The sequence below is a fragment of the Podarcis filfolensis genome (genome assembly GCF_964270895.1).
Source record: "Podarcis filfolensis genome assembly, chromosome: 3".
NCBI classification, from domain to species: Eukaryota; Metazoa; Chordata; class Lepidosauria; order Squamata; family Lacertidae; genus Podarcis; species Podarcis filfolensis.
In genome coordinates, this window is record NC_139606.1 from 24183281 (window position 1) to 24200536 (window position 17256).

The window sequence follows — 17256 nt, forward strand, 5'->3', positions numbered from 1 at the left end:
CCTCCTCTCCATGTCCCCCCCCCAGGCAATCAGAGACTGTGTCTGTGTGAAGCCAACCTTTCTTCTGATTCTGAGAGACGAGGTGGGGATGAGAGCTTGTCGCAGCAGGAGGGGGAGACATCCAAGCCTCTTCACCAGCCTGACTTATCTCTCCTCTGCTGCAGCTTCTGCCTTTGATTCTGCACTTCTCTCTGCCACAGATTCTTCCAGCTCACTAAGCCCTGTTACCTCTTCAGCTTCCAGACCACCTCTTCCCATCTCTCTGATCACTCATAGTCCCACCAACACTCCCTGGGCTTTGAACCTTCTTCCCTTGGGAGTTTCCCTGTTGGTTCCTCCCACCATTCCTCTGTGTTCTACCAGTGCATGACACCAAGTTAGTAAGCATAGCAAGATCATATCCATGTAATGGTAGAAAGAATGAGTCCAGAAAAATGGTTAATTTCAGGCAATAAAATAAAATAAATAGCAGATACGTTGTGGCTTATTGTTAGAGAACCAGATCAGAAAGCATTAATTAAAGTATTCATTATCTTGGTATTGTCTTTTAAAGCTGTTCCATCTTCTCTCATTAGACTTCAGAAGCCCTGCTTGCTTATCTCACTGTGCTACTAATCACTTGGTGAAACAGGTGCTACTTGGCTTAAATAGCAGGCACCAGTTGTGATGATGAGAGACCTTCTAGAAGTATGTAGGTTTCAGCCAAATTGACTCTTGCCATCTTGTTGGGCAGACTTATGTGACAGATGGTTTTAGAATAATACTGAGGAAAATGTGGAGTGTAGGTTTTATGGCCATGATGCTTAAAAATAGCTATGGAAGCGTAATATAAAAGCAGTTTCGCCAAACAGAAACAATAGAAGAATTTCAATTTATATTTGGGTAGAGCTCAAATTCCAGTATGGAGTGTGCTTTTGCTTTTCAGTTGGTGACTTTAGTTTTCAACTGTGTGAATGTTACAAGTGTGTACCTGGACTCACATGTATGCATCCAGCACTCCTGTATTTTCATAAACACACTGCTGAGAGGTTCAGGATCTTTTGCTGGAAGTATGACCTGAGCTTGTTATGGATATGTGTTAGCCCTTTAGCGCTGGGAGCAGGAAAGTATACCTGTTCTTAAAGAGAAGTGTACTGAGTCCTGGGGAGCACTGGGTAAGTTCTGCCTTGTTGGAGCTAGAAGAGCCAGCTAACAACTGGAGAGTCTGAGGTTTAAATCATATTCTTAGCTAATGCCACTAGTAGGGAAACGAAGGACTTTGCGATGAGCAGTTCCTATAATTCCCCCAGAGTTCTTTTCCATTTCTTACCTTGCCCATCCTAGTGAGAAAAGGACCGAGAACTGGTCACCTTGTTTGCTTGGCAAAAAGAGGAAAGACTTTAATAGTGAGCCATTATCTGAATCCGGCCACCTCTGTTTGCTATCTGCCTTCAAATCACAATTGTGTAGATGATTCCTTCTGGAGTTGGGTATCCTGTACTTGGCAACTAAATTTGCATGTGATAATCTTTAAGTCAGATCTGGAGGAACTCAGGATATGCCTCAATGCCTTTCAGAAGGCGGCTGGCATCAGGTTTGTTCCATGTATGTGTGTCATTTCATGAGCATTTTTAGTCACAGTGAATTTCATATTGCCTGAATAGGGCTCATGTTACCATTACATCCCGTAGCTGCAGTTCTCTACCTGCTTACCCATCAAACTCAGTATAACTTAATTTTGAGTAGACATCGACTCAAATATTGTGCTCTAAGTGGTTAAAGACTACTCAGGTATCCCATTTTTTATTATTCTTTGATACCTTGCAAAGGTAGGTGTAGGTTTGCATTTCAAGTTAGTTTTCTTCTGTTGTATTGCAGTCTTTTACCCCTTAAAAGCTATATGCAGCTAAAATAACAATATAAATTAATGATATTAGTGAGAGTGCATATTGGCCCCCTCCTTTAGTGGTCTCCAAAGTACAGAGCCCTTCTGTTTCATTCTGTGAGGTAAAAATGAGTAAACAACTATTTTGCAGCAAACACAAATGTGATTTTTGTATAGCTCAAAAGTGATTCAGGTTATAAAAGCTTGGTAACCAAGCTTTATACAGTACTCTCTAGGTCGGACAGATTGATTGTTAGGGTGAAAACTAAGCTCTGTATCATACTAACAGAGCACACAGCTTTATAATGGAACATACAATTAAGACTTTTTATATACATATAAAGCCATATTTCATTATATTTTTTCAGCTGAATTAAGACTGGGTTTCGTCTTTCTCAAAGAGCTAGCTTGCTGTAGTGGTTAGAATATCAGACTAAAACAGGGGAGAACCGAGGTTGAAATCACCGCTTGGCCATGAACCTCACGGGGTTACCTTCAGCCAAACAGCCTCCCTCAGCTTGACCTAGTGTTTTGTGGAAGTACCTTATACACTGTCATGAACTACTCGGTGGAGGAAAGGTTGTGTGTACAGTGCATGCCAATAAACAAATGAAAGTAATATTGGCATTAATGAAAAACCAATTGGGGGTGGGAGGAGCTGCAACATTAGAGGAGCTGCAAGATGAGACCAGCATTACCAAACCCTCATCCCCTTTTCCTTTTTCATTGTAATTTAGAAATGAAATATCTACCTTGCTTGTGGTTGTCTCTGACTGTGCTTCTGATAAGTAAGGATCCAACAAGTTTTCTAATGCATTAGGGGAAATGTAAGTGGAATTTCTAATGCATATAACAGCTAACTATTATGCAGATTAATATTAATCAAATAGCCTGTATTTGATAAATACCTTAAGATACATAGGAGATAGTGATAACTTGGAACTGGGTGCAAAGAATGCAGCTGCATGAGACAAAGCTGAGGGAACCCTGAGGAAATACCATCTACCTTGGACTTGCCAATAAAAAGCAAGTCTAGAGTGAGAGACTAGGGTGATGTCTGCTGTTTCCAGGATCTCTTCTTGTGTGATTTTTGTGGTGAGCTGAGAGTTTGTTTGGACCCTGAGGTGAGAACCCGGAGAGGGAGGGGGGAAACAAATTTCTATATTTTAGTAGCTTTGTATTAATGTATTTTTTTAATGTTTGTGTATTTTTTGTAATATTTTAAGTACACCATTTAAGATATATTTTAAAATATATTTAGCATTATAGAAATTAAATATTTTTTTAAATCATAATAAAACACCCCTAAAAATACATTTCTTTATCTTGCATTACCTACAACTCATAGAATTGGGAACAGTTGCTTATTTTGTCCTTGATAGAGACATCAGTTGAGACTCCTTTTCACTTTCCTTTCTCCGTGGAATCCTTGTGAAGGCCTGACTTAAGTCTGCAGCTGGTTTGGAAAGTATATTCTTTGAAAGCGAGAATTAAATCTGATCAATTTGAAAGCTGTGAAATATCTAATCAAACAGAGTGGATTTTATGGAGGGTTTATCCCTTGGAAATATCCTTTCTAGTGTCATGCAGAACTGGAGCATGTAAGAGGTACTTTACTCCCTCCAGTCAAGCGAAATACAACATCGTAGTAGAAAGTGCCCTTTAAGACCCAATAACTGCTTTCAGCGCATTGTAAACCCTGGGAGTAAGAATATTTGAATTAGTGCTGATCTGAAGAATATGAATGCTTTGTCCTTTCAGAGAGGGTGGAGGTTCAAAATTGGCCCCAAAATTTTGGACTCGGGGCACATTCCTTTAATGTGTGTGTGTGCACACCAGTGGCTGGCCATTTGAAATGAAGTGGTCTTCTTTCAAATAGAAAAATGTGCTGCGTCTTTCCTAGGGACAACGTTTGGGGCAGGGCGTGGGGGGAGCATCTGCCCTCACTGACCCTATTGGTGCTGATAAATATCCTGAACTTTCCACATTTGATTCAGTGATGCCATTTCTGTGTAAGCTGTTGCAAATCTTACTCAGTGTGTGTGTGGTTGACTATGACTTAACTGGGTGCAGTTGTATGCAAAACTTCTTATGGGAGCCAGCCAAAAGGGCAGTAGTGAATGTGGCAAGCTTTTTCTCCATGTCAGTAAATCTAGAGAAGTCATTTTGCTATAGAGTTGAAGTAGATAAGGAGGTTCAAGCCTATGCAAGCTTTTCACTTGTACAGGGAAGGGTTTTCCCCAACTGGGTTTCCTCCAAATTGCTGCAGAGGCAGATGTGTGCAGGGGGCAGGGTGGGGTGGGGTGGGGTGGGGAGAGCTACTTGGTTTCATTGCTCTTCACAGCCTTTGCATGGAAAGAAGATAATGCACAGTTATTAGTGCTGAACTTTCCAGGAGTAGCAGCTAGATGTGAAACCCATTGTATAAACAAAGAGGTCAGGGGAAGGAAGCTTTTTCAGGGGGAAATCACATATTTATGCAGAAATGTCCATGTTTGGAAACATCATGGATATCCAAGGCATTCTATTGAGGTCCCATAAACAACTGAATGGTGAAAACTCTGTAGAGTTAAAGGGATGATTTCTGCATACTCAAAAACACCCAGGCCAGACTTTTGTTTCTTGGGAATTGTAATTAAAGCTTTGAATGGTCAGACAGAAGATCCCATATTGTAGCAATTGCAGAATCTCACAGCTTCCATAGGAATGAACACGGCATTGGAAATACAGGCTTTCTTCCAGTTTCTTCTATGGAAAATCATAGACCAGTGATAAAACAACAGCAACAACAACATATCTTCAATGTCGTATACAGTGGTACCTCGGGTTAAGAACTTAATTAGTTCCTGAGGTCTGTTCTTAACCTGAAACGGTTCTTAACCTGAGGTGTGCTTTTGCTAATGGGGCCTTCTGCTGCCGCTGCACTGCTGGCATGCGATTTCAGTTCTTATCCTAGGGCAAAGTTCTTAACCTGAAGCATTCTATTGAGGTCCCACCCAAAGTGTCTGTAACCCGAGGTACCACTGTAATTAAAATGGCAAGCAACAGCCTCTGGGTAAGATTATCTGTGCATACTAAAAGGAACGTTTATATGCAAGTTATTGACTTCCAAAAATAATAGTTTATATTACCTTGAAACAAGTGCTTTGGAGATAACAGTTACTTTTGGACAAACATCTAGTGCAAATGTGACTTTAGGAGTATTCTGTTATTAAGGTCCTATTGACTGCAAGGAATAGAAAATGGAGAGAATATATCTGACAGAACGGAAAAGCAGTTTCATTCCTGCTGCTCCCACTCTTTAATGCAAAATAATGACCTATTCGGGTCGATGCCATGTTCTTAATTTGTCATTCATTTGACTGCATGTGGCTTCTAGATGCAAATTTCACAAACTGGTCTTGTGTCCTGGTGTAATATGACAACTTAGTTTTTTCAGCACTTGTCTTCCTCAATTTGTGCTCAGCTGTGCAAAGTTCTTTTCTTTCATGTTGACAATTTATCAATACAATCAGCTATACATCACGATAATCCATGAGGTTATTCACTAGTAAATGTGTTTAGAATTTCAGCTTTGATTGTTTTATTGTAGGGGTAAAGGTAAATCAAATTGATGTTGTGCATGGATCCTAAGTTTTATTGAGATTGCTTAGGGGTTTTATCAATAGATCTGCACCCATGTAAGTGTGCATGGTTGAGCAAAGATAAACATAGTTCTCACATTTTACAGGGAACGCCATGGACATATAGAGCAGATAGGCTATATATCTGTGAATAGTGAGATGGCACTGATTGATGGGTGGGAATTTTGGGTGGGAGAAAGGAACTGAGATGGCAAAAGTCTTAGCTTGCAAGATTTCACCTTACCAATATTGTTTCATGTGTCCATACAATCACAGCAGCGTTTCACCTCAATGATTCACATTCAGTAGCGTCCTCAAATAAGAGCTGCAAGCGTTCATGGGTGAAATGAAGCTCTGTAGGAAACAAGGGAGCATTCATGTGAGGCAGCCTTGCTGTGAGTTCCAGTGGGCCTGTTCCCTGCCTTGCAAGCCTTTTCCACCTAGCCTGGGAAGGCAGGGCGCTGACTCACTCTTGCAACCGAACACGTGGCTGTTCAAAGTACAAAGGATGGCCAAACAGATTCTTGGGCTGGGGTATGGTTTAGGGGTTTTTGCTGGTGGGGGCCTTCTGTTGCTGTTTTAATTGCCCTCTTTAAAATGTTTTAAATTGTTTTTGAACAGCTTTTAACTTACGTGTTTTTAAATTTGGGGGTTTTGTTGTTTTAAAAGTAAGTGACGTAGTTTGTGCCTGGGAAGAGAGGAGCAGGGTTGACCCCAATTGCAGTGGTTCTGGGCTAGGGGATGTGTGGGGGTGGGGCAGGCTAGGTAGGGGACACACGGCACAGGCAGTTAGTGACTGTCACGAGTCAGCCCCTCCTCCGACCTGCAGAGTTGCAGTTGTCCTATCAGCCAGCTGTCGGGTCTGCAGCTGCTGTTGCTGAATACCAGGTTGGCTCTGAGTTCCGATTATGAAGGAGGAGGCTGATCTGGTCTGTATCACTGAGAGCTGGGTAGGTGAGCATGGTAGAGTTAGCCTCACCCAGCTGTGTCCACCAATGTGTTCTGTACAGCATCATGGAAGACTGGAGGGTTGGGGAGGGGGGAGTTGCTGTAGTCTATAGAAATTCCATCTCTTTCTCCGGGCTCTCTGTCCAGTTGTGGGGAGTGGGGATCTAGAGTGGTTTGTTTGGTTTCATTTCGTTGCATTTTTGACATTGGCTACTGTTAGGAAAACTCCTAAGGTTCCTTCCTTGAAGTAGACTTCCAGAAGCCTCTGAGGAAAGAGGAGTCAGGTACACAAGCTAGGCTCAACAAAGATTTATTAATCATTAAGACCATGTTGGATGTTCAGCTATTGCCACAAGCATGGTCTACCCTGGTACATGCCCTTAGGTTCTTCCTCTATACTCTTCTATCAGGTAAATTCAGTTTCTACTTAGAAACTCCCATTATCATATTAAGGTGTCATCCTCAATCATTCCTTTTCAGCAGGTTTTGGCTTGCATACTCTGTTACCTTTCTCTCCCAAACTTGTCCTTGGCAATCCTCCTTGTTTGTGCTAACTCCTATTTATTTATTTATTTATTTATTTATTCATACATACATACATACATACATACATACATACTTTTCAGGTTTATACATTTCACTGATTTTACATTCATTTTGACATTTCAAAACTTGACTTCCCCCTCTTTCTGTGGTTTGTTCAGTTTATTTTATTTTAAATATCTTCTGCATATCCTAATTAATTTACAGTAATTTGCTCATTTATTGATCTTTAAATATATATGAAACTGCAGGTTATTACAATAATCCTGCCAGTGTTTACAGTTTATCTGTAAATATTCAATAAACCATGTCCATTCTTTTATAAAAGGTTTGTTATCTTGATTTCTTATTCTTCTGGTAAGTTTCATCATTTCTGCATATTCCATAAGTTTTTGTATCCATTCTTCCTTTGCTGGGACTACTACTACTTTCTCGTTTGTGCTAACTCCTTATCATTACATTCCAATATGTTTTCCTCCTCTTGTCTGGCCAGCTATTAATCTCATGTTAAAGAACATAGTTGCTGAGGGCAAGATTCTTGCTGCTTACGGATACTGTTTGGAACAAGCAATTCTAACTCTAAGCATAGACAGCAATTTTGATTTTAACTGTTTCTATAATATCCATATCATTATACATGCCCTATAATCTAATACACATCTTTCTAACATTGTAAATCGGAGACTTTCTTTTTAGTAGGAAATAGTATATAAATAGAATAACCCTAATCAATTGCTAACTTTTTCCTAGACTTTTAATAGCTGCATGAAAAGAGAAATTCAATAAGCAATAGTTTGCCCAGCATATAGACACAGGAAGTGAAAAACTTCGCTGGCTGCATTTCCTTTTTTCCATACAGTTGGTTGAGGCACAGGAACTCTGGCAGAAAAAAATGGAGGTGGCAGACCTAATTTTATTCATCACAAGAGTTCACCCACATCATTAAAGCACTACATATCAGCCACAGTGTTGATTTACTTTTCTTTCTTTTCTCCACCTTGTTTTCATGATATTCAATGAGACAGTTCATTTTATGCAGAGCTGGATTTAGTTTGTTATGGGATGTCATGCAGTTGTAGGGAATATAGCATTTCAAAAAGGAGTTTCTGGGTGAGACAGTATGTCTCAGGAACACTCTGAACAAGAGAGATTTAAAACTGGAGATGAAAAAATGTATTGTTTTCTTCTATAGATTTTTTTTTAATAGGTATGGTTGTTGCCTGTGTATAACAGGCAGAAATGCTGTGCACCCAATCACAGCACCCAACCCCACCCTAGTGGGTGAAGACAATTGTGATAGTGTAATGGAATAAACTTGACAAGACAATGATATGGGATTAAATATTGGCCACAACTTTATTGCTTACAGATGTAGGTAGATTTTGGCTTAGGCTTAAGCAGGGTCATGCCTAGGGTACGGACTACGTCAAGACACAGGTCCACTCATGTGGCCCAATCCCAGCCAGTGCTGGAAGTCCTATGGCCCATCTGCCCCAGACCTGGCTTCTGGACAGAGGCTTCCACTTAGACCCCTCTAACCGGGTACCCTGTGATGGCATCTGCTAAAAGGTAGGATGATGCACCACTTTACCCCAAACCCTTTAATGGACTAACAGGCATCCCCAAACCTGGCCCTCCAGCTGTTTTGGGACTACAACTCCCATCATTCCTAGCTAACAGGACCAGTGGTCAGGGGTGATGGGAATTGTAGTCCCAAAATACCTGGGGAGCCGAGTTTGGGGATGCCTGGACTAGGATTCCACCCAATGCCCTTTTCACCAAATGTTGTGACACTTGCTACGAGGAAGGCAAAATCTCCAAATGGGCCCAATTTGTCTGCAGGCAAATTCCTTCCCGGCTCCGAATACAGCAACCATTGTCAAACCATAGCAAGGTCAATATACATGATGCGAAAGGAAGCCAATGAAGGTTAAGACGCAAGTTATACAACAGCAGCATGAAGTGAAGGAGGGACGGAGGGTTGCTCTTTGGTCAACTGCACTGAGTGACCCAGGTGCAGTCGGCTTTTATTCCTAGGCGGTGGACCAGAGTGAAGACTTTCTGACTCCCACCCATCACCCAGGCTCCACCCCCTGCCTGCCCATGATTGGGCAGTTCAAAATTTCAGGCTTGGTGGCTATCCCAACCACCCAAAGCTGCCAAATGGGAAAGGACCCAACCGCTGATGGTGAAGAAAAGGCTTTCATCCCCGGGGGTCAGAGGGTGGTATGTGGTCAGTGGACTAAGACTACTTCCCTAAATGTTCCTGGTAAATTAGAGTATTAAAGTGTGTACCTTTTACTGCAACTCATTTGTATATATTCATTTTTATATCATTATATTTTTACCCCAAAGTGACAAAAACTCTGTTCGAGAGCTGCTCCCTTGGTTCGTTTCCTGCTAAAACCATCGTTGCATGGGAATACTTTTTGTGCAGCCCTATGTCAGCTTCCACTTAAAGCTGATGAGTCATCAGTGGGAACGGCTGGAGCTAAGGAACAGGAAAGCGGTAGTTAGTCTGTCAGGCGAAGTAACTACACATGGATTGCTAGTGTTTGGTGCTTTACATTTAATGCGTCTCTGTGATGTAAAAGCAGCTCCACCCTATGCTGACAATTGGGTGAAGCCTGTGAATATTCTAAAAATATTCAAAAGAGCCAGTGTGGTGTAGTGGTTAAGAGCAGTGGACTCGTAATCTGGTGAACCGGGTTCACTTCCCCGCTCCTCCCCATGCAGCTGCTGGGTGACCTTGGGCCAGTCACACTTCTCGGAAGTCTCTCAGCCTCACTCACCTCACAGAGCGTTTGTTGTGGGGGAGGAAGGGAAAGGAGAATGTTAGCCGCTTTGAGACTCCTTAAGGGGAGTGAAGGGCGGGATATCAAGTCCAAACTCTTATTAAAAGCTGGGTAACAAAAAACCAAACTTGGAACTTGGCTTGAGAAAAGTAGTTTCGCATCCGACTTTATCTGTACAGTATGCTTATGTCATGTGACAAAGACACATGAGAGCAGAAGCAGCAAAGCAGGCTGGGAAGTGCTGGGACTGCACAATCATTTGGGCCTACTAAAGTTATTCAGGCCTAACTGCTAGATGTTGAGTCACTCTGACATGTGACTTAGCAGGCAGTTTCACTTTGTGCTCTCTGTAAGATGTCAGTCAGAGTCAGTCTGCCTCAGCTGTGAGCAGAGTCAGTGTGTAATCTCAGTCAAACTGTTTGGAACCATGTTGTTTATGAAGAAGTTTATTTTAATTCAGTAAAGCTTTTATTCTTTAAAACTCTGCATTATTAATTTACGCTGTGCATCAGTTTAAGTTAAATGTTGATTTTTAATCCATATGAAAATATTATTTTTGGTGGTTTCTCAACTCTCATGTTGTCATAATTTCTGCCACTTGAAGACAGATACTGCTAAAGGGAAGAAAAGTATTTTGTATAAATACAGAGGGGGGGAAACACACACACACACACACACACACACACACACACACAAAATTTCTGATTCACTAGCTGGGAAAGATAGGAGAGAACAGTTTATATTCTGTGCCTTTTTGAATTAATAGCCTAGCCAAGGCAAAGATTTGTGGAGATTTGTATGCTGAAATGTACTGTAATGAATGCAATTTTCAGTTTTATGGGGGAAGTAATACTTGCGGCCAGCAATTTGGCACTTAGAATACGAGCTTTCTATTTGCAGGTACGTAGATTATATTACAGTGACTAACAAAATTGAGATATTAAAGTCTTAAAGCAACACATTTTCAACTTCTGTCATCTTCCTCTTTTCACAAGTGTGCATGTATGTGTCTCTGTGTGCATATATATGTGTGTGTGAGAGAGAGAGAGAGAAAGAGAGAGAGAGAGAGATACGCCAAGCCTTTCATCTGTTGCCTGTGAATTGTGATGCCTTTGGAACAGACAGAATTAATTTCTTTTATCTCTTGATTGTACATAACCTGTTTGTCGTCATGCTTCCCCATCACCTCTGCCAACTTGACAAAAACAAACATACCTAGTCATATTGCCTTATCATATTTTTAAACCTATCACTGCTCTGAAACAAAAACCGTATTTTACACCTACTCTCCCATAAATTCTCAATTCAAATGCTGTCATCTATTATAACCCATGTGGACATTTCTAATTCATTTTGCACAATGAAATCATTCTAAGTTGGTACATGTGGGTTCTTAAATCCCTGCGTGATCACCAAGTGTCTTCATGGAGATCAATAAGGTTTTCAGATCCACCATGATTTGTTGATCTTATTTGCAGGGCAGTGTCAAAATAGTGTTGTGCACATTTAAATCCCATTTGTTTTAAGCAAGAACAGTAATAATTTGATGGAGAATTGTGTTTGTCCTTTTGAGTATTATATGTACAATTTTTCAATTTTGAATTGTGTGGGTTTTGGTTTTTTAAGTATAATATGAACACAAGTCAAAATATCCAGGGCCATGTATCAAAAAATGAGTAGAATGAGAGGTTCCAAGATTGGCTCAAATTCCTACCAAAATTTCCAAATGTCCCCTATGTCCATTGGAGTCTTTCTCACCCCATGTTTCGGAAGATCTGAAGTCATCTAAAGTGAGTTCTAATGCTAGTTGGATAGTTGCCTTCCCGAGTGTTTTAAAATATTTTTATTGTATTGTTACTACCCATATTTCTTTGTTTCATTCTTCTCTGCTTTAAACATTAATTGATTTTTCTAAAAACAACAACTGTAATCTTGTTTAAGTATCTTGGCATGAATAGGCAGGATGAAAATTGAGTGACAAGATAAATGGATAGTGAGTCATACCTAGTTTTGCCCCTCCGCTGATGGAATTATCTTTGACCCAACAGAGGCTTGTAAGGGGAGGAAAGTTAATTTTCACAAATCCTCCCCTCCCTTCCGCATCTCACCAGGGCACATGCCATGCTATTCCAAGGGCTCCTCCAACTCTCTGGAGCAGATTTGGGGGGCATAGGGGAATCATTTCCTTTCCCCCCCTCAATGGAAGCCTTGCTGGATTAAAGAGCCTTCTGTAAATGGACAGATACAATTGTATATAATCCAATATATATTGATCTGATTGAAACCAAGGCAGCTGTCAGCACAGGGATGGCTAGCCAGAGATCACAATTATTTGCACTGGTGAATTTATCAGCAAAACAGTGTCCGTTGAAATGCAGTGCCAGAATGGAATCACAGCACTGATGAAGCAGTAAAGTCATCCCTGTTCTAAGTACTTATATATATATTTGGCAGCACATGAAGTTTTCAGACCGATCAAGCAGATGCCAAAAGTCAGGTTCCCATTATTACTTGCCAATTATTCTCAAAAGGAGTGGGTTTTTGTTACTCTGTCTGTGATCCAACTCACATCACCACTGGGGACATGGTGACTACTTAATCCAATGTTTACACTGGCTCCCTGCTGTTAGTGAAAAATGTGTGGAAGACCTGAGTCTATACTATGAGAAATGAGTCTAAAAAGATGCTCCAATGCATTTAAAACATCTTTGTAAGAGGTTAAAAAAGAAACGAAAGAGAGGGAACTTGAAAGAAGGATGATACAGTAAGTCCATAACTTAGGCACATTTAAGATGTCCACATTTGCTTTGCAAATATAAAAATAAAAGGGGATGGAAAGGGAGGTTGTCCATGAAAAAAGACTTTGGCAAAACTTCCTAAATTATTTGTACGGAAACAGAGATGGCTTCATTAAACCATGCGGTTTAAGCTTGAACCATGCAGTTTAGGCCTCTTTACTGGTAATCCTTCATCCCAAGGTGAGGGGGTGTGACTTAACTAAACCTAGCAGGACAGCTTTCTCTGTGGTCTTTACTCATTCATGCATTAGAATTAAGCATGTTGGTTTTATGAAGCTGATTTATCCCACATAAAGTTTCTCTCATACATTATCTAGTTGTAATCCCCATGAAAGGTATTAATATCCCCTATGTAGCAGGTGGCAAAATGGAGTGTGAGTGATAAACATCTAAAGCAAGATTTGTTTCCTTTGTAATTCCTATGCATTTTTTAAAAAAGGAACAAATAAGTATTTTTTTTCTTGCAAAGCAGACAAGCCACAAAATGTATAATCTACCAGCTACCTCTCCCTATTAACCAGGCTAGAATTAATAGAACTTTTAAAAGTGTGCAGGATAAATTTATATCGGAATGAGCACCAAAACAACAAGCCTCCATAAAAATTGCATGTAGGAGTGGTTATGAAATTGAGCAACTCTATTGCATTTTTTATCCTATATGGATTTTTTAAAAACCTTCTTCTCCTTATCCACTCAGGCATTTTAACTTTACAACTTTACCTCCCTGGTCGTATTTAAAGTATATTGCAAAGACAGTCGCATATTAATCTTCCCAAACTTAACTGTTAATTCTTTTTTTTTCTGTCTGCTACAGTGAGTCAAGGTGGGGACGCAGTTGCATCAGACACATGTCCTGATCCAGGTGTTCCTGAAAATGGGAAAAGGACAGGCTTGGATTTCCGGTAAGAGTTTTATACGTTTGACTTTAAAAAAGTGGAAAATTTAATATGAGAAGAGTGTGCTCAACTTGAAGTTAGAATTCCTCATAAAAAGTGCTTGTTCCTGTAGCTTAGTCACAGTAAAATTTGGATGCAGTAACTTGGGGGTTAGGGCACCTCCCCACATGGACTTGCCACTGGTGGATCTCAAAGTGAACAGGCAATTGCATGTGAGCAAGATCTCCAGTGTGCCCTGTTCACAAGGGAGATTCTGCGCACAGGCAGCTTCCTTGACTTCTCTGTATTGATGCCAGGCTGCAATATGCTGCAGTCATTTAGAATACACATGTTTGCTATGCATTTCTCTTAGCCCAAGGGTACTTACATTATAATGGTTCTGGTAGCCTACAGATTAGACTATTGCAATTGGCTCTGTGTGGCACTTTGCTTGAAGGAAGTCCAGAGGTTGCAACTTGTGCAGAATTCAGCAGCCCAGAGATTGGCTGGGACATTTACCCTGAAACAGCTGCAAGGGTTGCCTGTCTGCTTCTCAGACCGTACTGTGAAGGGTGGGTAACAGGTGAATGAGGCCGAGGAGGGGGCTGGCACCGCAGCATGTAGTATGCTGAAGGAAACGCCCCCCGGTGTCACCTGGTTGGTTGCCCACCGGCGGGGGCGGCACCAGCCAGGTGAGGGAGGTAGGCGGGGCTCGGGCTCCCGCCCACAACCACTCCCCTCCCTTCCAGGGAGGAGAGTCTTTACAAAAATAGTAGCATGCCCCAAACTGCAACTCTTGGGGCATTGAAGGAATGACAGCTCCTATAACCTTTTTCTAGGGCTGATAATTACATCATAACAATACCTGGATGAATTAAGCTGCATCTGTTGGTGAATAGTGTGTACACAGTTCCAGATGGGAATAGTGTCCCATTAATTATGTCAGATATTCAGAGCTGTCAGGGAACTGCCATCAGCTCAGAGGTGAGAGGTGGAAGGGCAGTTGTGTTACAGGGAGCCTCCGAAGATTGTGCGAAGCAGCTCTTCCTCCAGCGAGGAGGGAGTGGGGAAGGGATGCAGGGATCAGAAGATGCTAGAGAGAGCCGCAACACGGAGCCTGAGCAAAGTGGAGGGGAGGCAAGTCCCCCTTTGCCAATGCCCACTCTGCGTAGTAGGTTTGCGCGCAGAGAAGAGAGGAGAAGGGTGGGGATCAAATGACTTTTATGCTGGGGAAGGTATAAGGACCGCCCACTCCCAGATTCTGCTAGCGACTGAGCAAACATGGACTTGAGACGCTCTGCACTGTAAATGGTTTTGTACAGATAATAAAGCCTGGAAAAGACAGGTTGGAGTTTTGCCTGTTTGCTCTCAAGCAACCACACCGGCATATGACAAGAGCCATAAGTCAAAGTAAAGGGTTGGAGAGGGTTGGGAGCATTTGTTTTGTGATGGTTTTAAGACTAGATAATAAACAAGTATTGTTCTAGAATCTATATTGCATGCCTTGAACAATATTTTGCACGCCATGATACCCCCTGTTAAAATAAAGTGCCTACATTGCTGAACTACATAGGGTGGTGGTGATTCATATAATATCAGATATGCTGCTTTGAAGTATGACATACCTAGAAAAGCTATGCACCCACCAAGGCACTTGCTGCAATTGCCGACTCTGCCATGGGAACAGGCACAAAACCCAACAGCCTTAGTAATGGATGTGGAGCAATGTAATAATAATGGCACTGCAGAGCAGGAGAGAAACCTTGAATTAGGAACTGGGTCTCAAAATGGTTCTACCTGGGGATTTAAACCAGAGATTGGGAAACTGTGGCTGTCCAAATGTTGCCAGATTCACCTCCCATCAGCTCCAGGCAGCATAGCCAATGGTGAGGGATGATGGAAGTAGAAGTACGAACAGCAGGATCCCCATTCCTGGTTTAAAACATCCCTTTTCCTACATTTAGTTTCATTCTGGAAGTCATGGTGTGTGTGTGTGTGGGGGGGAATAATCTGTTTTATCAAGTCAAAAGTTCTTTCTCTCCCTCTCTCTCTTTTGGAAAACCAGTACAGTGGTACCTTAACTTAATTAGTTCCGGAGGTCCGTTCTTAACCTGAAACCGTTCTTAACCTGAGGTACCACTTTAGCTAGTGGGGCTTCCCGCCACCGCCACACAATTTCTGTACTCAGCCTGAAGCAAAGTTCTTAACCTGAGGTACTATTTCTGGGTTAGCGGAATCTGTAACCTGAAGCGACTGTAACCTGAGGTACCACTGTAATGGTGTATGTAAAATTTGTTCTACCTATGTATATTTCTGTAAATTTGGGGAAGCTCTTTAGATTTCCTGCCTGCATCATGCCAATTTATTTTGTTGCAATCACAATGCCTCAAAGGCAGATTTGACGAGTTGCAACTTTCTTTATTCATCCCGCTAAGCAGGAAAATAGAACAGTCTTTTTAATCAAACAGTTTTCTTCAAAAAGCTAGAAATCACTCCTTCAGCAGGAGGGGAGAAGAGGTAATTTGGAATAATTTCATAAGCTGCAAAAAAGGACAGTTTCACCAACAGAGATGTTACCAACTTCTGTAGTGTCTTCCACTTTTCCTATGTATGTGGAGTGTTGGCATATAGGGCAAAGGGAAATTATAAAACCCATATCCTCTTCCCAGGTGCTAAAGATATGTGTTGGAGCAAACCAGTGTGAGAGCAAACGAGGACAGATCACAAATCAATGGCAGAGCACATGGTTTGCATGCAGGAGGTCACAAGTTCAGTTCCTGGCACCCTCAGATCATCTCAGATGATGATAAAGACTTCTGCCTGAGACGCTCTGAGCTGCTGACAAGTTAACAAAAGCAGCACTTAGCCAGCTATCTAAAGCATCTTCATATGTTCCATAGAATTGCTAGTGTGCCCTGGAACATAAATAATGAAGGGTTTATATGAGACCTAATTAGCCACCCCACAGAGAAAGCTGCTCCCTGCAGCTGCATCAAGTTCCAGCATCATCTCCTTTAAATCAGGTTCTACTGAACCACTCTGCCTCATTCCTCCATCAGCTCTTATTCTATAATTCGGTCATTTGCAAGGCTGAAATACTACTTACCTTTGGAGAAGGTTGCCCATTGCATCTCAGCATGATCCCTGGAAGAAGCCATATTTGGAACAATGTCTTACAAAGAAACACAGGGCATGGTCTTTTGTGAGATTGTGATTCTTACCACAGGCAATACCGGAGGACTGGTTGAAGTGAGTGAAACAAGTCAGTATAACTCGGGGTGCTTCCAGGTGGCCTGATTACTCACACAAAATTGGGCTTCTTTCTTACAGTTATCCTGTTGCTTTTCAAGCTACAAAAAGCCCAGTACAAAAATCCAGGGAAAACCGCAGCAGGAAGTGCAGAATAACACCTTTGGAGTGGCAATGTCATATAACCTACACATATACATATCAGGATTAATGCTCAATAAGCGCTTACATTGGAAAATGTATGTATAAATACAATAGCCATACAATATATTCAAACACACACACGTAGCACCATTAACAGTGACAGAAAACTTTGGCAGCACACTACCAATAAACATTCAACACACTGTGACTGTTTTGTTTTGTTTTTTTCCCCAGCTGCTTTGGAACTGCTATTGTTACACTATGAAAAATAAAATTTACAAAAAAACCCCTAACAATAAACAAGACAATACTCTGGTCCACTAATCATCAGATAAAAACCTCAAACACTGATCCCTCTGTATTTCAGAAGTCAGACACATTTTTTTTTTTAAAAAAAAAAACGCTCTGCACCCAGCC

At 41.3% G+C, this 17256-nt stretch overlaps 1 protein-coding gene across 5 annotated transcripts in view; it reads left to right on the plus strand.

Moving 5' to 3' along the window:
- Nucleotides 1-17256, plus strand: part of CSMD1 (CUB and Sushi multiple domains 1) — a 937839-nt gene that overhangs the window by 614806 nt on the left and 305777 nt on the right. For 3 of the 5 annotated variants that reach the window (XM_083606880.1, XM_083606881.1, XM_083606882.1), the window contains one exon: nt 13386-13473. In XM_083606880.1, coding sequence (XP_083463006.1) covers nt 13386-13473 — 88 coding nt within the window. Of the gene's footprint in view, nt 1-9157; nt 9266-10007; nt 10166-13385; nt 13474-17256 lie in introns of those variants that run through there. The other 2 variants (XM_083606884.1, XM_083606883.1) reach the window with 2 other exon arrangements.